This window comes from Oncorhynchus keta, chromosome 28, assembly GCF_023373465.1.
Source record: "Oncorhynchus keta strain PuntledgeMale-10-30-2019 chromosome 28, Oket_V2, whole genome shotgun sequence".
In the NCBI taxonomy this organism is placed as follows: domain Eukaryota; kingdom Metazoa; phylum Chordata; class Actinopteri; order Salmoniformes; family Salmonidae; genus Oncorhynchus; species Oncorhynchus keta.
Window position 1 is genome coordinate 38,548,741 of NC_068448.1, and position 22,901 is coordinate 38,571,641.

At 45.0% G+C, this 22,901-nt stretch overlaps 1 protein-coding gene across 5 annotated transcripts in view; it reads left to right on the top strand.

Annotated features, from left to right (window-relative positions):
* LOC118360430 (intermembrane lipid transfer protein VPS13D-like) overlaps positions 1 to 15,249 on the top strand; it is a 30,045-nt gene extending 14,796 nt beyond the window's left edge. For all 5 annotated transcript variants that reach the window (XR_008083452.1, XR_008083453.1, XR_008083451.1 and 2 more), the window contains one exon: positions 14,829 to 15,249. Coding sequence is in view for 2 of the 5 variants with exons in the window: in XM_052482964.1 (XP_052338924.1) it covers positions 14,829 to 14,967 (139 nt within the window). In the remaining 3 variants the exon portion in view is untranslated. The remainder of the gene's footprint in view (positions 1 to 14,828) is intronic.
* Positions 15,250 to 22,901: the final 7,652 nt, after the last annotated feature.

Genomic DNA, 22,901 nt, shown 5'->3' on the forward strand with positions numbered 1-22,901 from the left:
GGTGGGGTCATCCCAAGTTCAGGCCTGGCGCTGGCTGCAGAGCGCAATGCGGCGCGGCGGAGGGCCCGAGTGTGTTTACACAGAACCCAGCCTCCTCTAGGGAGCTCCCTCACACTGCCTGTAACACAAACCCACTTCCATCAGGCACCTGCTGGGTGGAAGGGGGAATAGGGGAGGAGGGGAGCCTGGCTGGGCAGAGACAGGTCAGCGCTGGGGGAAGACGGGGGTGGGAAGGCACTTCATTCCACTCCACTCTAGCTGACAAATGACTCGCTGATGTATTGGCCAGATGGATGAGGCAGGCGCTGTGTAAAATCCGTTCTCTTCTCTCTCTATCTGTCTCCCCCAGGGATGAGATCCCCACAGCTACTGTAGAAATGTTTCACTCTGTGAGCTTGGGCACTCATATGCGACACTCATTTTTACTGTCTTTTAATATTGCCACTCAGCAGCAGCACATCTCAGGGATCACTGGTAATTATTGGTCATTATTTGACAAGGAAAGAAATAGGGCTTGGAATTTTCAGGGACCTCACAATACAATATTATCTCGATACTTAGGTGACAATACAATATCTATTGCGATTCTATATGTATCGCTATTCTATGTATTGCGATTCAAAACTGAGATTTTATTACGATTAGATGTTCCAAACAAATAGAAGATGGAAAACAAGCTATGGAAAGAGAAAAAACGAGTTTTGGCACAGGTATGGCCGACTAACGCTAGCAAACGTTAATTAAATATCATTTTTTTTAATCGATACTTGAAGTCACATTATCAATATAATATTGTCAAAAATAATATTGTTATACTCTACTGTATCGATCCCTCCCCATCTTTAGAAAGAAATTGTTGACATTTTCAGTATGATCAGAGATGGGCAACTGGATGCGGCCTTGTTTTAATAAAACATGTTTTTTTAACTCAGTTGAGGTCTCAACTTACTGTTGCAAGTTAGAATAGTAGAATATACCAGGTACAATTTTGAAATTTGGTTGTGCATCAGCAATTTTTCTCTTGTTGTCAGTCACTGATAGTCACTCAATTATCCCATGTCAGCTAACATTTTTTAGATTGGTAAGTTAGTGGCGCGTCCAGCTATCTAAATTTAGTAATCATGGTCTAATTACCGGCCGGGGGCCACTATTGATTTTGTTAGTCCAGCTCACTCATGTATTTAAGAACTGCAAACATTTCTCTCCACCCTATGGCATCATTTGTAAAATTGCAGGAAATTGGCTGTAAAACAGCAACATTTTCTCTACTCCCCATGGCGAAATGTGTAGAATTGCACAAAATGAAGTCTAAAACCAAAACAATGTACTCTGCTGTCAAGGGTGCTGCTAAAATCTTTTACTTACAACTGCGTTTTCTTGCAGAGAAACTGCGGCCCCTCATGATGAATTAAGATTTTTTTGTGGCTCCCCACCCCCATCAAAGTTGCACATCTGGTTTTGTTGGATGGCTTATTTGTCTTGTTGAGTTAGTATTTTTATAAGTTTGAAAGCGAGAGAGCCATCATGCCTGTGTGAATTGAAAGGTATTTGACTGAGATAAATGAGAGCCATTCATCATTCCACTGCAAGGCTGAGTCTGTGCAGACTGGAATGGCCAGCCAAAGTACACACTCAGCCAGAGTGCCCTGTGTGAGGGCTGCACTGGTCTAATGGCAGGCTACCTAGCGCATGGGCGCAAAGAGCTGTACTGTGTGGTCAACCTGAATCAGATTAGACTGCAGCGATAAAAGGTACATATTTTGAATACCTTTAAATCCTTTATGAATATAGAAAAAAAGAAGGGGGTTCCAAACTGAGCCCTGAGATACACCTTTTCTAAGAGGTGATAGACTTGATGCTACATTTTCCAAGACTATTTCCAAATACGGCAATATAATATTACAATACAAGCTTGAAATGAAGTGTGCTGTTATGCTTGCTATATAGCCTACCCTGTGAGTTTGTTCCTTCTCCGTAGTGTTATCTTGAAGGGCCACCATACTTTAGCTAAACAGTTGCTGTTATGCTAGCTAACAAACATGAGTATGTTAGAGTTGTAGCTAATAAACCCGAGCTGTTTATAAAGAACTGTCTCATTCTTTCAACACAACGTTGACAACGAGGATAGCTATTCCTGCACCCGTCATCACCACCTACTGTATCTCTCTGCCTCTTTCAACACAACAGGTGAGAAAGACTTACTTAGTTTGCAGGGACCTTGTCGGATGGGTGGAGCAAGACCATCAACAACCGACATCAGAGCAAACAAGAGTACATTCGTTACCAGGGAGCCACCAGCGGAGAGCATCTGGTGGCCGGGAATCATGAATTGGCTCATGTTATGTACTATTACAGTAATAATGTAGTGCTACTAATAATAATGTAGTAATACCACCACTGACTGTAGCTCGTATTTCACTTTCAATATGGGACTTGCATTTTATTAAACTAACATCAGATAGTCACAGTGGATCTATAATCTGTCAGAATGTGTAGTGCTGATCAGAGTCCCATTGTGCTGTTTGCGAGGAGTCACACCTGGTTCTTCTCTGGTGTTCCACAGGTATCATCTGTGTTTTGACCAGCGTCATCACATCCACACTGGAGGGGGTGAAGACCGAGGGAAGGGTCAGTGGCTTCTTCTCAGGCTTGGGGAAAGGCCTGGTTGGTATGGTAACCAAGCCGGTGGCTGTAGCGCTGGACTTTGCCTCGGAGCCAGCACAGACGGTCCGAGACATGTCCAGCCTCAGTAACCACAGATAGGTGCTTAAACCCAGGGAGACAACATATGTCATTAAAACATCCTTATAATGAGGCACATTCAGACGCCCCTTTGCTGCTATAACAGCATCCAGTCAGCTGGGAAGGGATTCCACTAGATGTTGCTGAGGGGAATTCCGTGGGACTTCCATTCAGCCGCAAGGGCATTAGTGAGGTCGGCCACTGATGTTGGGCGATTAGGCCTGGCTCACAGTCGCCGTTTCAAGTCATCCCAAAGGTGTTCAATGGGGTTGAGGCCAGGGTTCTGTGCAGGCCAGTCAAGGTATTCCACAACAATCTCGACAAATACTTTCTGTATGGACCTCACTTTGTGCATTGGTGCATTGTCATGCTGAAACAGGAAAGAGCCTTCCCCAAACTGTTGCCACAAAGTTGGAAGCACAGAATTGTCTAGAATGTCAGTGTATGCTGTAGTGTTAAGATTTCCCTTCGCTGGAACTAAGGGGCCTAGCCCGAACCATTAAAAACAGCCTCAGAATCATTATTCTCCATCCACCAAACTTTACAGTTGCCAGTATGCATTCGGGCAGGTAGCATTCTCCTGGCTACCTCTAAACCCAGATTTTTCCGTCGGATTGCCAGATGGTGAAGCGTAATTCATCACTCCATAGAACGCATTTCCACTGCGCCAGAGTTCCATTGCGGCGAGCTTTACACCACTCCACTTTACACTACACCACTCCACACCGACGCTTGGCATTGCAAATGGTGATCTTAGGCTTCTGTGCGGCTGCTCAGCCATGGAAACCCATTTCATGAAGCTCTTGACGAACAATTCTTGTGCTGAAGTTACTTCCAGAGGCAGTTTTGAACTCGGTAGTAAGTATTGCAACCGAGGACAGACAATTTTTTGCTAGCAGGACTGTTTTGCTAGCACAGACTGGAATATGTTCCGGGATTCATCCAATGGCATTGAGGAGTGTACCACCTCAGTCACCGGCTTCATCAACAACAATGTCGTCCCCACTTTGACCGTACGTACATATCCCAACCAGAAGCCATGGATTAAAGGCAACATCCTCACAGAGCTAAAGGCTAGAGCTGCTGCTTTCAAGGAGCGGGACACTAATCCGGATGCTTATAAGAAATCCCGCTATGCCCTCAGATGAACCATCTAGCAGGCAATAACATATGATTCCATATGTGTTATTTCATAGTTTTGACATCTTCACTATTATTCTACAATGTAGAAATTGTAAAAAAAATTAAGAAAAACCCTGGAATGAGTAGGTGTGTCCAAACTTTCGACTGGTACTGTACATAATTTGAAGAAAAACATAATTGTGGCAATTCATATCTTGCAGTAAAACTGCAAATAAGATTTACATTTCAAGAGAAGACAGGTTAAATGTTAAGGCTTTAATGTTCTTTCACTTAGAAAATAGTCTGGATCATATAGTCCTAGGCGTAGACGATAACCAAAATGACTAACAATGCACTGAATTCATATAACTTCACAAATGTAAATTGTAAAGTCAAATCCTTCTTGTCCATCGTATTTGATGATGACTTCCTATCCTGAGTTAACAGTGAATTCGTTTGTGACTGTAAAGTCCAATCCGAGATCCACTGACTTTATATGCAGTCTGTGGTGGTGGGGGCAGGCATGGTTGCATGTCTCCTGAGCTGTTTTTGCTGTCTCTTTGTGCTCCTCTCCTCTTCCCACCTCTGCACACCGCTCTGGTAGAGCTGCCGCCAGGTGGAACTGTTGGCAGCAGCATCCTCCAGGTCTGTGGGTTCGATGTTGCACTTCATCTGTCCTTCATCTACCCGCCTACAGACCACCGGGCAAGATGTAGCTGGCCATACAGGATCTTCCGCTGCAAGTGCTCCTGAGATATTCTAATGACATGCCCAAGCCAGCACAGTTGGTGTTGGGTGACCATGGCCTCCATACTCTTGCAGGTGGTCTTAGCAAGTATTGCACCAGGTGATTAGCACAGGGTTGCACCAGGTGATTCCCAGGATGCGCTGCAGGCATCTTATGTGGAATTGCTTCACAGCTGTAAAGTGTGGGGATGCAGACAGCTTGATAGACAGTGACTTTGGTGGGGAGGTTGAGATCCCTGTTTTGGAAGACCCTGCATCTGAGTTTCCCGAAGGCAGCTGATGCTTGCATGATGCTATTTTGAATTTCAAGGTTGTTGCTGCCCAGGTATTTGAAGGACGGAACTATTGCCATTGATTTGTGTTCAATGGTGAAGACCGGCATGGTGGGTGGAGGACTACCACCTCTGTCTTGCTGGTGTTGATAGACAGGCCCATCTTGCTATAGACCCTCACAGCCTCTACAAGGATGGACTGAAGGTCTTCCGGAGTGTGGGTAACAAGAGCACAGTCATCAGCATACTGCAACTCAAGAACCCTCTCTGTCAAAACCTTGGTTGTTGCTTGGAGCCTCCTGATGTTGAATAGGTTTCCATCCAGCGTGAAGTCCACCGCAACACCACTGCTGTCCTCAAGATCCTTGTGGAGAAGCTGGGTGACACATAGGAGGAAGATCTTAGAGTACCGGTGCCTTCACACACCCCTGCCTCTCACCGACGCTTTCTCCAAAGGGCACTGACTCCTGCCCTCCTATAGCCACCCAAGCCATCATGGAACTGGCAAAGGATGTTGACAAATTTGTCAGGACAGGCAAATGTTAGTAGAATGACCCATAGTAGTTCCCTGCTCACAGTGTTGAAGGCCTTGGAGAGGTCGACAAAGGCCATGAAAAGGTCCGGATGTTGTTCACGGCACTTCACCTGGAGTTGCCTTACTACTCCTGTTCTTTCTGAAGCCGCATTGTGACTCTGGCAGCAGTTTCTCTGTGATGTTGTTCACCAGCCTGTGTAGCATCACCTTGGCCAGGACCTTGCTGGAAAAAAACAGAAGGGATATCTCCTGGCTGTTGCTGCAGATGGACTTATCACCCTTGTTCTTATAGATGGTGACAATGTTTGCTTCCTGCCACTGTTGGGGGACGATCTCCCGGTCCCAAACTGGGAGATGTACTGGTGGGGCATTCTGGTGCGCAAGTAACCTCCCTTCTTAAGTAGTTCTGCCGGGCTGCTGTCAACGCCAGGAGTCTTGTTGTTCTTGAGGGAACGGATAGCTGATAACACCTCTTGGAAGGTTGGTTGAATGGTTGAGGTTTCGAATGGGTGGACGGACAGGCAGTTCTTCCAGGATGGAGTGGTCTGTAGAAGAATGCTGATTGAGTAGTGCTTCAAAGGGGTCAGCCCACCTCATCAGGATCTGGTGTTGGTCCTTCAAGAAAGTCAGACCATCAGCGGGTTTCATGGGGGTGATGGAGAGACTTCTAGGGCCATAGATAGCTTTAGTTGAGTTGTAGAAATTGTGCATGTCATTTTGTCAGCATAAATTTGGATTTTACTGTGCCTTATTCATCCACCATTCGTTCTGCAGAGCATGCAAAGTTGTTTGTACTTCCTTGCGCGATGCACGCCATTGCTTGCGAAGGGTAGCAGATGTGGGGCTGTTGAGAGTAGTGCTTTGTTGCCTTTGTGCATATTGTCCAGTAGGGTTGTGATGGTGTCAGAGTTGTCATCGAAACAGTCCTGATGTTTCCTACCTCTGTAGCCAATGGAGTGAGCCACTGCCTGATAGAGCACTGAGCTAATAGATCCACGGGGTCCTCTGCGCTCAGAAGAGGCTCAGACCCCTCAGCGTTTCAGCGACAGAGCGACAGAACTCGTCCCCTACTGCAGCTTTCTCAAGCGGGATACAGTGCAGACGCCTCTTACTGGACATCTGCAGGCATGGGGGGGCGTATTCTCACCTGGAGTTTAGACGGTATCATACGGGATCCGTCCAGCATTCTGCGCCCCTAATGGCACATCGTATCAAATCAAATGTATTTATATAGCCCTTCGTACATCAGCTGATATCTCAAAGTGCTGTACAGAAACCCAGCCTAAAACCCCAAACAGCAAGCAATGCAGGCGTAGTAGCACGGTGGCTAGGAAGAACTCCCTAGAAAGGCCAAAACCTAGGAAGAAACCTAGAGAGGAACCAGGCTATGTGGGGTGGCCAGTCCTCTTCCGGCTGTGCCGGGTGGCACATGTCAGCAGGACGACGTTAGTGTCAGAACGTCTCACTATGACGTAGTCAATCAGGTGCCAGTGTTTGGAGCATGGGTGCATCCATGATGATTTATATTTGTTCTTCTGTTGGAGCAAGGTTTAGTGACAATGAGATTGCTCACTCTGTGATGCGCACAATCTCATTGACCTAGCCAACTCCATACCTACTCAGCACTCCACTCCATATCCTGTTGTTCTGTCCCACCCTAGTGTTGAAGTCACCCAGCAGAAAGATCTTGTAATTCCTGGGGATGCGGTGAAGGGCCTCATCTAGTGACTCGTAGAAGCAGTCCTTTGCCTAATTTTCAGATGGTAACGTTGGTGTGTGCTTCTACACCTGCATTGCTTGCTGTTTGGGGTTTTAGGCTGGGTTTCTGTACAGCACTTTGTGACATCAGCTGATGTAAGAAGGGTGTTATAAATACATTTGATAGATTGGATTTGATTGATATGCACTGAGAAGAGTAGCATAACACCTCTTGGCTAGGGGGATACGGAGAGATATGAGTCTTTCACATATGCCGACAGGTGTTTCAGTGAGGCTTGATAGGAGTCTGTTCTTAATTGCCATTCCCACACTGTGCCAATGTTGTCCACCAGGAGGGTAACCTTTCCAGAAGAAGGTGTGACCTTCTCCCACAATACCACAATGAATTTTCCAATCTGGGAGGTACATTTTTATAAGGTATTAATTCATTCCGCTGTGCATTTTCGATGGAATCAAGCCATTTAGAATGTACCAGAGGCCACCAAAATATAGGTAGTTTGGCAAAAATTATATAACCCAGGGGGCCAAACTCCTCTGGAACCCCCCATCAATCTAAACATCAATCTCAACACCCCCCCTCCCGAGCACTACACAGCTGATTCAAATAATCAAAGCTGATGATGAGTTGTGTATTTGAATCAGCTGTGTAGTGCTAAGGCAAAAAACGAATCGTGAACCCAGGGGGGGCCCAGGACTGAGTTTGGGAAACCCTGACCAAACTTAGCCGGCGTTTCTTTCTTTCTGGTCCTGACAAGAAAACAATACTGTCAGTAGAGGTTCTCTTCTCCACTGTTCAACCAGTCAAGCAAATGTGGAAGAGGAGTTACGATGAGTGTCGCCTTGTTAACGTCCAAAAGCGGAAGTCGCGTCACAGGCTCTCATTTCCTTTCCCCTGAAAACCAGATGCATCCGGTTGTAAGATGCCCCGCTAAGGGTCGAGCAATTGTTAAATTCAACATAGAAAGGGTTTGAATCTTGCGGATGGTGCAGGGTTTCATCTATTTCTTCAGGATTTTGTGTGACCTCTCCGAGACCCTCTTGTGCTGTGAGAGGCTGCATTATAAAGCTCTGCCTGGAGACCAAAATTCACACATACTGCTGTGTGTGCACACCAACTAAACCCACCAGATGTGCTTGTAAATGCCACCTGCTGTTTTTAAAGGGGTCGGCTGGCTCGACGCTGGGTCAAGCCTCTCCCCCAATTAGACTCTATAGCGGCGTGGCAGGGCAGGTAACGGTCCTCACAGCCACTCTCTTTAACTCACACATACACACAGTGTGACATCTACTGAGTGGGCTCAGCACTGTTACAGTGGAGCCTTTCTCTGCCCTCAATTTCCAGCTCTCACTGGTTTTAAAGCCACAGGCAGGTCATATTACACAGGCGGTCTGGGAGTTGAAGCCTTTTGTTCAGCATTTGCGTACAGTGTGTGTATACATTAGGCAGGCCAGGCAGACGGTACTATTTGTGTACTTGGAATGGTAAAGATAACAGATGGCACTCATGCGTGTCTCTGTGGGAGGTGTGTGTTGAGGGGGGGACACGTGCATGTATAGGCTTGTTGACTATGAAAGGGTGTGTGTGTTTCTGTGTGTGTGGGAGGTGTGTGTGCTCGCATGTGAGGGGTTGATTAGTGACGCGGGTGTGTGTGTGTGTGTGTGTGTACAGGGAAAGCGAAGAGACCTGCAGATGAACTGTTTCTGTACTAGCGAGGCGCTATTCAGGAGAGGAGGGGAGGTATGGGAGAAGAGAGGGAAAGGACATGAGTAGAGAGGAGAGAAAGGGGGGGATGAGGGAGGGGGAATCCGAAGCGTGCCTGCCACAGTGTGTCCACGAGTTCAGCCAGAGTTCACCCGAGAGAATGTGCTAGAATCATGGGTCACAAAGGACACTCTGACCACTCTATCACACCCACTCATAACACACTCACACACATGTAGAGACTAAACACACACACTTACGTTTTCACACACACATTTATACTTACACTCTCACTTGCACATACCAACAGACTTGCATAGTCTCACACACACATATGCTCCCCCCGACACTATCATGCCTATTAATCAAGCAGTGATATTGATGTGATACCATCGCGTACAGAAGAAAAGCTGTGAAATTATCTAAGGGAATGATGGGGAGTTTACAGACAGTTCTCCCTACTGTAGTTGAGTTTCTCATCACATAACCTTCTTCACTGTGGCCATTGGCGTGGGATTTTAGAGGCCCTCCTGTTGGCCGCAGTGAATTTTCTTTGCTGTTTGAAAGCAAATTTCCTGCAATTCTACACATTTTTTCATGTGGCGGAGAGAAAAGTGTGCAGTTTTAAATCTAATTTCAATGGCTAATTTCCATGGCTTATGCTATGAGGGACTCAAACATTTTATAACAAAATCAACGAGGGCCCGGCTCATGCCAAGACAAAAATACTCCTGAATGTATCATTTAAATGATAGATTTTCCCTGACTGTCTAGCTTTTATTTCGTTGATTGTTAGTCCTAATAGATGGTCTTATTTAAAAAAAAATATATATATATATAGCTCCATTCTCTTTTCTACATACTTTCTATCTGGTTTGTCATTTAAGTTTACACTGAAAACGTCCCCCCAAAAGTATATAGATTTGTACTTCATTTTCACCGGTTGGACATAGGCAGTCCGGAAAAACACTTAGACAGCCAAGAGTACATGAAGCTCTCTCCCTTTACCCTCTGTATGACTGCTCAGACCACGTCTCCGGGAACACACACACACACCAGGAAACAAACAAGTCAATGAGAAGCAGAAGTTGCTGGATGATCTGCGCTCCCCTGCTCTCCTGCCCTGCTCATGAACCCCCCACACACACACACACACACACTCTCTCTCTCTCTCTCTCTCTCTCTCTCTCTCTCTCTCTCTCTCTCTCACTCACTCACTCACACTCCCCTTCCCTCGGTCCTGGCAGCCCTCTAGAGCCAGCTCAATTACAATTCCCAAACAAAGGGGGAGAGAAGCACTCCTCACACCCCCTCAGCACACTGTCAACCCAGTCCCAGACATTCCTTCACTACAAATACACTACACTGCAATGAGGAGAAACAGAACATTAGACCCACATTTTCAAAACCCACAAATGGGAACTATATACAGTCATAATTGACCTAGGTAGCGTTGTTGGTGATCTGTTAGAGATGTTATTCATTTATTATCCAATGTCCAGAGTCATGGCATCAGATTTAGACACTTATTCAATCTATTCAACTGAACCAGGGCAAAATCTACAGTATGCACAAAGCAAACACAAGTTCACCTATTCTCTTTCTATCCCAACATTGAAAATGAGCATGGCAATAGCAGAGATTTGACAGTGAAACCACAGGGATGGAAAGTGAGAGGAGAGGAATTGTTTTATTTTGTCAACCCTGCGTAAGAAATACCAGACAGACATGCTAATGAGGTGTCTCGCCACAAGCCATCTACACACTGGTACGGAATGTGTTTTAGCATGATCACCATTCCACATCTCTAAGAGGATGGGGGTTATTCCACCAGCATAGCAAGTTATAAACTTCTGTATCTTCTAGACCAGGTATTCCCCCAGGGGTACGTGCAATTCAATTCAGAGTTGCAGAGAAAAAGCCATATCTCAGACTGGCCAATAAAAATAAAAGATTAAGATGGGCAAAAGAACATCCCGGACTCGCCTCTTCACTGTTGACATTGAGACTGGTGTTTTGCGGGTACTATTTAATGAAGCTGCCAGTTGAGGACTTGTGATGCGTCAGTTTCTCAAACTAGACACTCTAATGTACTTGTCCTATTGCTCAGTTGTGCACCGGGGCCTCCCACTCCTCTTTCTATTCTGTTTAGAGCCAGTTTGCGCTGTTCTGTGAAGGGAGTAGTACACAGCATTGTACGAGATCTTCAGTTTCTTGGCAATTTCTCACATGGAATAGTGTTCATTTCTCAGAACAAGAATATACTGACGAGTTTCAGAAGAAAGTCTGTTCCTGGCCATTTTGAGCCTGTAATTGAACCCACAAATGCTGATACTCCAGATACTTAACTAGTCTAAAGAAGACCATTTTCATTGCTTCTTTATTTAAACAACAGTTTTCAGCTGTGCTAACATAATTGCAAAAGGGTTTTCTAATGAAAAGGCAATTAGCCTTTTAAAGTTATAAACTTGGATTAGCTAACACAACGTGGCATTGGAACACAGGAGTGATGGTTGCTGATAACGGGCCTCTGTATGCCTATGTAGATATTACATGAAAAATCATCTGTTTCCAGCTACAATAGTCATTTATAAATGTTGTAACTTCTTAGGGATAGCGGGCAGTATTCGGAAGTTTGGATGACTGAGGTGCTCAACTGCCTGTTTGGATGACTGAGGTGTAAACTGCCTGTTACTCAGGCCCAGAAGCTAGGATATGCATATAATAGAAATAGAAAACACACTCTAAAGTTTCCAAAACTGTTAAAATAATGTCTGTGAGTATAACAGAACTGATATGGCAAGCAAAAACCCGAGGAGAATCCACCCAGACTTTTTCTTTTTGAGCTCACCACTCACTGTAATGGCTGTCTATGGGAAAATCAATGGAATACCTCATAGATTGCAGATTGCAGGCTTCCAGTAGATGTCAACAGTCTTTAGAAAGAGTTTCAGGCTTGTTTTTTGAAAAATAAGCTAGAATTGGAAGGTTTTCGAGGTGGCTCCCATTTTGGCTGTAGTGTTGTGGCGCACATGGATGAGGGCGTGCACTTCGTTATTTATCTCCGGGAATGAACATACTACTCTTACATTTTATTGTTTATTTAAGTATTAGGGTACCTGAGGATTGATTAGAAACGTTGTTTGACTTGTTTGGGCAAAGTTTATTGGTAACCTTTGGAATTCATTTGTATACATTTTGAATGAGGGAAACCGGTGGATTAATGAATCAAGCGCGCCAACTAAACTGACTTTTTTGGGACTTTAAGAAGGACTTTATCGAACAAAACAACCATTTGTTATGTAGCTGGGACCCTTGGGATTGCAAACAGAGGAAGATCTTCAAAGGTAAGTGATTTATTTTATCGCTATTTCTCACTTTCGTGACGTGACGCCTCTGCTTGTTAGGAAAATGTTTGTAATGCTTTTGTACGCGGGGCGCTGTCCTTTCACCGTAAAGCCTTTTTGAAATCTGACAAAGCGGCTGGATTAACTTCTTGACGCTACCCATCCCTTTAGTGGGATAATTGTCATCAACAACCGCTGAATTGCATAGCGCCACTTTCAAATAATATTACTAAAAATATTTATATTCATGAAATCACAAGTGCAATATAGCAAAACACAGCTTAGCCTTTTGTTAATCCACCTGTTGTGTCAGATTTTGAAAATGTTTTACAGCGAAAGCAATCCAAGCATTTGTGTAAGTTTATCGATCGCTCGACAAAACATTATGTACACCTAGCATCAAGTAGCTTGGTCACGAAAAGCAATCAAATGAAATGTTTACCTTGTTTTCACTCACGAGACTCCCAGTTACACAATAAATGTTCCTTTTGTTCCATAAAGATTATTTTTATATCCAAAATACCTCATTTTTGTTTGGCGCGTTATGTTCAGAAATCCACAGGAAAGAGTGGTCACGACAACGCAGACAAATTCCAAATAGTATCCATAATGTCCACAGAAACATGTCAAGCGTTTTTTATAATCAATCCTCAGGTTGTTTTTAAAATATATAATCGATAATATATCAACCGCAACTGTCTTTCTCAGTAGGAGAGGGAAAGGCAATGGCTGCCCAAACTCTGTTGCTCCAAGCAAAATGCTGCTGGCACCCGGCCATACAATGACGCAATGTTGTTTTTTCTCTTTTCAAAATAAAAGCCTGAAACTATGTCTAAAGACTGACACCTTGAGGAAGCGATAGGAAAAGGAATCTGGTTGATATCCCTTTAAATGGAGCAAAGGCAGGCTATGGAACATGGAGTTTTCAAAATAGAAGCCACTTCCTGGTTTGATTTTCCTCAGGGTTTCGCCTGCAATATCAGTTCTGTTATACTCACAGACAATATTTTGACCGTTTTGGAAACTTTCGAGTGTTTTCTATCCTAATCTGTCAATTATATGCATATTCTAGCATCTGGTCCTGAGAAATAGGCCGTTTACTTTGGGAACATTATTTTTCCAAACATAAAAATAGTGCCCCCTAGCTTCAAGAGGTTAACAAGAAGTTAAGCTTTTAAACGATGTAAGACACTCGTATTTTCATGAATGTTTAATATTGCGAATTTTGAATTTCGGGCTCTGCAATTTCACCGGATGTTGTCGAGGTGGAGCGCTAGCGGCACGCCTAGCCCAATGTCTACACTGTATTTCTGATCAATTTGATGTTATTTTAATGGACAAATAATTCGCTTTTCTTTCAAAAACGAGGACATTTCTAAGTGGCCCCAAACTTTTGAACGGTAGTGTATATTGTCTTTTAACCAACTATACCTCTCTACCATGCATGCCATAACAAAACACACTTGAGCCTAATGCTGTTCAGTGTTCATCTTGCCCAGACCTCACTTCTTTCTGCCCAATCCCACCAATACCCCTAGCCTCCTAGGCACTTGAGAGAATGGGAGAAGTGTGTAACTAATACAGCACAAATTCCACCCAGCCTTCTAGATGGCATAGTGGAGTTATTAGCATATGCATGAATTATCCATCCGATCCTCTCTGAACTACATGAAGAGCCTATGGCCAGGGGCAATGTGGGAGACTGGGTAGTGCTGTCTCCTGGAGGAAAACGACTGGAGTTAGTTAGTGTGTGTTTTTGTGCTGGGCTAGGGCCTGAACTCCTGACGGCAGGCTGGTCCTCCTCCAGGCCCCTGAGCCTGAACCAAAGCTACACTGCCATTCTAGTCGACCTGGCTTGTCCTAAGCTATTCACACTGATATGAAGCTGTTGAGCTGTGGTTTTTCCCCCCAATATTTCACCTGTGGCTGACATCGGCCGGCGCCTCTCTCCGTCTCTTTGTCCACACACACCCACCTACCTACCCAGCCAGCCAGCCAGAGGAGACCTACAGCCCCCTGGTTCCCGGCGCCCAGCCTTCCCACAAGCTCCCATCCCACCTTAGCAGCGGCTCCAGCTGCAGACATCCTGGAACCTGTCTCGCCCCAAGAAAAGCAAACCCCCGCAGCCCAGCCCAGTAGAGCAGAGCAGCACAGTGCCGTCTTTGTAAATTCACTGAGCCCCATTGGTCCCTAATCAAAAGACTGCAGCCCGGGAAGATTCAAGCCAGATGTGGGAATTCCAGCCGGGCCTGGGCTGACTCTGGCAGCCAGGAAAAAGAGGGGGTGATGAGGGGGGGGGTCGTCTGAAGGGGAAGTGAGACCAGACCTGGGCCTGGCACCGGCCGGCTGGCACTAAGGCACTGTGTGACCTATTCACCTCTCAACAGCCTCACAGGTCCTTTCCAGTCGGAATCAGTCTCAAATATTGCTCTATATACCACCTTACGCACTGTGTTGAGCTGCCATGTTGACCTAACATATTGATACTCTGTATTTGACTGCTATGTAAACGCTGCTGTGCGAAGCTGTTAAGTTGATGCTGTGTATTTGGTTAAAGCTGCTATGCTGAGCTTTTCTTATATTGATCCTCTGTATTTAGCAGCTACACTGACTACTGCCGACGATGCTCTGTGTTCCCACAGAAGGTGGAGAGTGCTGCGGGTGAGGAAGCCCAGCTGCTGTAAGGGACCCCAGGGCCTGCAGGCCCGCTCCTCCTCCACCCAAGCCTACGGACAGGAGCAGCTCTTCCACCTCACTGACAACATCCACTCTGAGTTGTGAGTCACACTCCTGCTCTGAGCTCCCAGTTAAGCCACTATCTGGCCAGTCACAGTGGCCACAGTGTGTGCAGGATTTTGTTTCCAACCCAGCTCTAACACACTCGATTCCACTCATCATAGTATTTCATTTAGACCACGATGAGTTGATGAGTCAGGTGGGTTAGTGATGGGCTGGAACAAAAGCCTGCTGAAGGTGTTTTGAAAAAGACAGCTGAAGGTTTGGAGAAACAGCGATCTCTGATTAATATTGCGTCACATGGAATAAAGTTGAGTTATATTTCGATTGAAGTTCGTTTTAAGTTCATTAATACATATTTAGTATTTCTAGAGTGAGAAAGAGACATGAAATCCCTGGCACAGACGGGGCACTTGCCTGTATCCAGTATCTCCGCTGGGCCTGAGAGCATTTGTCACCTCACAGGCTAATAAATCCAGAGAGCCAGCAGAGCCCTTTACCTCTGACCCTAGAGGTGTTAACCAGCCAAATACTCAGCTCAGCCTCTGGGCTTTCTGGTCCACACTTCACTCTTCCAATGGGACTGCTGCTCACACCATGTTTGTTTACGTTAGCATGTGTGTGTGCATGTATTTTACACGGCTCATGCATGTGTGCTAGGGTATGTGGTAGGGTCTACAGACAGTCACGGACGACAAAGGGAAAACCAGACACGTCGCGGACACAGACGTCTTGCTTCCAGACAAGCTAAACACCTTTCTTCGCCCGCTTTGATGATAACACAGTGCCACCGACACAGCCCGCTACCAAGGACTGTGGGCTCTCCTTCTCTGTGGCCGACGTCAGTAAGACATTTACACGTGTTAACCTTCGCAAGGCTGCCGGCCCAGACGGCATCCCTAGCCGTGTCCTCAGAGCATGCGCAGACCAGCTGGCAGGAGTGTTTACGGACATATTCAATCTCTCCCTCTCCCAGTCTGTTGTCCCTACTTGCTTCCAGAAGTCCACCATTTTTCCTGTACCCAAGAAAGCCAAGGTAACTGAACGAATTGACAATCGCCTCGTAGCACTCCTGTCATAATGAAGTGCATTAGGGCTCCCGAGTGGGTCAGCGGTGTAAGGCACTGTATCTCAGTGCAAGTGGCGTCACTACAGTCCCTGCTTCGAATGCAGGCTGTATCACATCCGGACGTGATTGGGAGTCCCATAGGGCGGCGCACAACTGACCCAGCGTCGTCCAGGGTAGGCCGTCATTGTAAATAAGAATTTATTCTTCATTGACTTGGCTAGTTAAATGTTTTATTTTAGTTATTATTGTCAAGGGTCATATCACCTCTACCTTACCTGACACCCTAGACCCACTTCAATTTTCTTACCACCCAAATGGATCCACAGACGATATAATCGCCATCGCACCACACACTGCCCTCTCTCATCTGAACAAGAGGAATTCCTATGTAAGAATGTTGTTCATTGACTATAGCTCAGCGTTCAACACCATAGTACTCTCCAAGCTCATCATTAAGCTCGAGGCCCTGGGTCTGAACCCTGCCCTGTGCAACTGCGTCCTGGACATCCTGACAGGCTGCTCCCAGGTGGTGAAGGTAGGAAAAAACACCTCCACTTCGCTGATCCTCAACACTGGGGCCCCACAAGGATGCGTGCTCAGCCCCCACCTGTACTCAGGATGCGTGCTCAGCACCAGCAGTGGCGTAGCCATGCCCTTCCCAACAGAAGCCTATGGTAAGGCTTCCACAACCCAAAAGAACTCTTCTGTAGTGTTAATACAATTATTAAGACCATAATTCATTATTATTTCATTTATTTATGCACATTCTAGCCTATAATGTCCAAGAATTATGTATTTGTTTTACTTTTTCACTCAGAAACAAAAGTATTTACTTTGCTAATATTGCTAAGGATTTTCATAGGTTGCCACAATGTTAAATCAGTCTAATTCTCCCTAATGTCCTCATAGGTTCATGTGAAGAGCGAGAATCTTGCTGCAAAAATCTCTCAAGAAATCAACTATGCCAAGAGACTTTACTATGAGCAGCAACTTATGAGACTGAAGACTGCATTCTATTGCACTCATAAATGACTCATGTAAAGAGTGGCACATACACATATTCTTCCTGTTTCTGCCCACTAAAGTATGGTCGTCTTTAATTGGTTGCGATAACGTCTGAAGATATGATCCACTAGGGCAGTGGTTCCCAAACTTTTTATAGTTCCGTACCCCTTCGAATATTCACTCTCAAATGTTGTTTGCCATCATTGTAAGCCTGCCACACACTATACGATACATTTATTAAACATAAGAATGAGTGTGAGTTTTGCCACAACCTGGCCCGTGGGAAGTGACAAAGAGCTCTTATAGGACTAGGGCACAAATAATAATATAATAATCAATCATTTTGCTCATTATGTAGCCATCTTACATACAAAACCTTATTTGTTCGTCAGAAATGGTGAATAACTCACCACAGGTTAGTGAGAAGGGTGTGAATAACTCACCACAGGTTAGTGAGAAGGGTGTGAATAACTCACCACAGGTTAGTGAGAAGGGTGTGAATAACTCACCACAGGTTAGTGAGAAGGGTGTGAATAACTCACCACAGGTTAGTGAGAAGGGTGTGAATAACTCACCACAGGTTAGTGAGAAGGGTGTGAATAACTCACCACAGGTTAGTGAGAAGGGTGTGAATAACTCACCACAGGTTAGTGAGAAGGGTGTGAATAACTCACCACAGGTTAGTGAGAAGGGTGTGAATAACTCACCACAGGTTAGTGAGAAGGGTGTGAATAACTCACCACAGGTTAGTGAGAAGGGTGTGCTTGAACGGATGCACATAACTCTGTTGGGTTATATTGGAGAGAGTCTCCGTCTTAAACAATTTCCCACACAGCCTGTGCCTGTATTTAGTTTTCATGCTAGTGAGGGCCGAGAATACACTCTCACGTAGGTGGTTGCAAAGGGCATCAGTGTCTTAACAGCGAGATTTGCCAAGGCAAGAAACTCTTATCGAGTCCAGAAATCTGGCTTTGGCTTCTGATTTAAATGACATTTTCACAGAACCTCTTGTCGTAATTTCAATGAGGTTCTCTTGTTCAGATATCAGTAAGTGGACTGGAGGCACGTCATCATGCAAGCGGTCAGACAAGTGAAAATTATGCTCAGTTAAAGAATTTTTTTTAAAAACGTGTCTATACTTTTCCCCTTGATAATCAGCGCACTTCTGTATGTTGTAAAAGCGTTACATGGTTGCTGCCCATATCATTGCAAAATGCATAAAATACACGAGAGTTCAGGGGCCTTGCTTTAACAAAGTTAACCATTTTCACTGTATTGTCCAAAACTTCTTTCAAGCTGTCAGGTATTCCCTTTGGCAGTGAAATGAGGCTACTCAGACGAGGAAATAATCGGGTCCGGATTGGCCACCGCTGCACCTCTTTCAGTAGCGCAACATAGTTTAGACTTAGAGGGTCCGACATCCCAAGAAGCACACAATTTTAACAGTACTTTTTTTTTGATGACTTCTGTATATTTAGAGCACAATATGATGAATGTAAGATGGTGCTGGAGCAGAAGGCAGATGATTTACGTGCCACCAACCAATTGTGTTTTTTTTGTTCGTTTATCTGCATTGTTTGTAACTTTATTTTGTACATAATGTTGCCGCTACCGCCTCTTATGACCAAAAATAACTTCTAGACATCAGAACTGCGATCACTCACCACGGACTAGCAGAATCCTTTTTCTTCTTTCACGACTCTGACGAGCCCGAAGCGGAGGATATACGGCTCCCTCGAGAAGAGACCCCGACCCCTGTGATCTGTGTGAAGAGGAGGCAGAGAAAGAGGGGCTGCCTTCAGAGAATTCGAAGGCGATCGAATAAACCCCTACTTCCCTCAATTCTGCTAGCAAATGTGCAATCTTTGGACAATAAAATTGAGTTACGTGGAAGATTACACTACCAACGGGACATTAAACACTTTAACATCTTATGCTTCACGGGGTCGTGGCTGAACGTTGACAATATCAACATACAGCTGCTGTCTGGTTATACGATGTACCGACAGGATAGAACAGCGGTGTCTCGTAAGACAAGGGACGGCGGACTATGTATTTTTGTAAATAACAGCTGGTGCACTATATCTAAAGAAGTCTCGAGCTATTGCTCGCCTGAGGTAGACTATATTATGATAAGCTGTAGACCACACTACCTACCGAGAGAGTTCTCATCTGTACTCTTTGTAGCTGTTTACATACCACCTCAGTCAGAGGTTGGCACTAATACAGCATTGAATGAGCTGTATTACGCCATAAGCAAACAAGAAAACGCTCACCCAGAGGCGGCGCTCCTAGTAGCCTGGGACTTTAATGCAGGGAAACTTACATCAGTTTTACAAAATTTCTATCAACATTAAATGTGCAACCAGAGGAAAAATAACTCTGGACCACCTATCCTGCAGACACAGAGACTAGTGTCTGCAGTATAGCTCTCCCTCGCCATCCATTTGGCAAATCTGATTACCATTATTCTATCCTCCTGATTCCTGCTTACAAGCAAAAATTAATGCAGGAAGCACCAGTGACTAGATCAGTAAAAAAGTGGTCAGATGAAGCAGATGCTAATCTACAGGAGGACTGTTTTGCGATCAAGATTGTGTGATCACGCTCTCCGCAGCCGATGTGAGTAAGACCTTTAGACAGGTCAACATTCCCAAGGCCGCAGGGCCAGACGGATTACCAGGATGTGTACTCCGAGCATGCGCAAACCAACTGGCAAGTGTCTTCACTGATATTTTCAACCTCTCCCTGTCTGAGTCTGTAATACCAACATGTTTTAAGCAGACCACCATAGTGCCTGTGCCCAAGAACACTAACGTAACCTGCCTAAATGACTACTGACCCGTAGCACTCACGTCTGTAGCCATGAAGTGCTTTGAAAGGCTGGTCATGGCTCACATCAACACTATTATCCCAGAAACCCTAGACCCACTCCAATTTGCATACAGCCCCAACATATCTACAGATGATGCAATCTCTTGCACTCCACACTGCCTTTTCCTACGTGGACAAAAGGAACACCTAATGTGAGAATGCTATTCATTGACTACTGCTTAGCGTTCAACACCATAGTGCCCTCAAAGCTCATCAATAAGCTAAGGACCCTGGGACTAAACACCTCCCTCTGCAACTGGATACTGAACTTCCTGATGGGGCGCCCCCAGGTGGTAAGGGTAGGTAACAACACATCCGCCATGCTGATCCTCAACACAGGGGCCCCCCCGGGGTGCGTGCTCAGCCCTCTCCTGTACTCCCTGTTCACTCCTGACTGCACGGCCAGGCACGACTCAAATACCATCATTACATTTTCCGATGACACAACAGTGGGCCTGATCACCGACAACAACAAGACAGAGACCTGGTCGTGTGGTGCCAGGACAACAACCTCTCTCTCAACGTGATCAAGACAAAGGAGGTGATTGTGGACAACAGGAAAAAGAGGACCGAGCATGCCCACATTCTCATCGACGGGGGCTACAGTGAAGCAGGTTGAGAGCTTCAAGTTCATTGGTTTCCACATTACCAACAAACTAACATGGTCCAAGCACACCAAGACAGTCGTGAATAGGACAAAACCTATTCCCCCTCAGGAGACTGAAAAGATTTGGCATGGATCCTCAGATGCTCAAAAGGTTCTACAGCTGCACCATCGAGAGCATCCTGACTGGTTGCATCACTTCCTGGTATGGCAACTGCACAGCCTCCGACCTCAAGGCAATACAGGTGGTAGTGCGAACGGCCCAAGTTTCCTGCCGTCCAGGAGCTCTATACCAGGCGATGTCAGAGGAAGGCCCTAAAATTGTCAAAGACACCAGCCAGCCTCATAGACTGTTCTCTCTGCTACCACAGGGCAAGTGGTACCAGAGCGCCAAGTCTAGGTCCAAGAGGCTTCTAAACAGCTTCTACCCCCAAGCCATAAGACTCCTGAACATCTGGTCAAATGGCTACCCAGACTATTTGCATTGCCCCTCCCCTCTCCACACCACTGCCACTCTCTGTTGTCATCTATGCATAGTCACTTTAATAACTCTACCTACATGTACATACTACCTCAACTAAGCGGTGCCCCCGCACATTGACTCTGTACCGGCACACCCCCCCACCCCTGTATGTATTGTTATTTTTCACTGCTGCTCTTTAATTACTTGTTACTTTTCTCTTATTCTTATCCATATTTTTTTGGGAAACTGCACTGTTGGTTAGGGGCTCATAAATAACCTGTTGTATTTGGTGCATGTGACGAATAAAATTTGATTTGAGATGTTTTATTTTACTAAGATGTTTCTACGATAATACGTATACTATATTTCAGTAGCTGTACACATACGAGTGGTGTTATATATGTATGTGAATAGACACCTGTATATATAGCTACGTACCAAAATAACACTATAGCTATGTACATATCGAGGGTGGAGAACAAATATAATAACAATTATGGAGGTTTATATGAAGTGAAATGCTGTACAAAACTGCCATTAAAATGTTTTTCATTTTGTGTATAAAAGGATTTTCGAGTTGAATGAATTGCACTGACACTTAGTTGGGACACACTGGCTGCTCTCACTCTCCACCTGGGCCACAACCACCACACAGGGAAGGCAGTCGGGAGAGCTGCCACTCAAGTCCCTAGGCTTTTACAATCATGGGTATCTGTATGGTTTTGGTCACCCTATTATTGAATAAATGACCTTGTACTTCTTAGCCTATTTCTTCTGAGAGCTCTAGGTGTTGGGAATGTGTTCCTAAAATAATAATATATGCCATTTAGCAGACGCTTTTATCCAAAGCGACTTACAGTCATGTGTGCATACATTCTACGTATGGGTGGTCCCGGGAATTGAACCCACTACCCTGGCGTTACAAGCGCCATGCTCTACCAACTGAGCTACAGAAGGACATTGAGTTTCTATCTACTGTCATCAGACCAGGGGCCTTACACTTCAAAGCTTGTGAAAGGTGGAGCACCACAACTGCAGTACTCAATACTGTGGACCGTCTGTGCTTGTCACTGAACTAAATGTCACGATTTCCATATCTAGTGCACCCTTATTGTTTATTCACCCAAATTAAAGGCACAATCTAACTTTCATTTGCAGTCAAAATTGCTGTCTCTGCACTGTCTCTGCACAAATTAAAGACCCACCCCAGCCTCTAGAACCTCATTTATCACCTGATTTACTTAACAAATGGCACATCTCAATAGGGGGTCCAGGTATCTCATGACATGGCACAAGTAAGGGGATGGGCCTTCCCTTTTATGTCCTCTATTTTTTGTAATTGTTTTTAACTAGTCAAGTCAGTTAAAGAACAAATTCTTATTTACAATGACGGCCTACCAAAAGGCCTCCTGCGGGGACGGGGTGCTGGGATAAAAAATAAATACAATATAAATATTGGACAAAACACACATCACAACAAGAGAGACAACACAACAGTACATAGTACAACAGTACACAACAGACCAAAGACAACAAAACATGGTACAAGAATATTGGGGCACAGACAACATCACAAAGAGCAAGAAGGTAGCGACAACAATACATGGCGCCTCTATCGTTCCAGCCAATCACATCAGTGTGCACCCATCAGACCAACTTCTTGAATTGCAATCTCCTTGAATTTTGCAGTTGTGTCTAAAAAACACTTGCTCACTAATAGCTGGAATGTCAAAGTTTTTTAGGGCTTTTAACAGCACCTCCCCCAGTTTCGTAGTAGCAGTGATATGTTTGGGGGCTTTCAGCCCACCCAGAAGGGAGTACTTCATTATTCAATAATTTAAATGCAATAATAACAAAATTCAAAAGGCACTCGTACATCTGAGCTATTTCTTTTGCAGGTGCATGGTAACAGTTGGACAAGATGAGGGAAAAAGGAAACCTCACACGGCTCTTGATAGTATCAC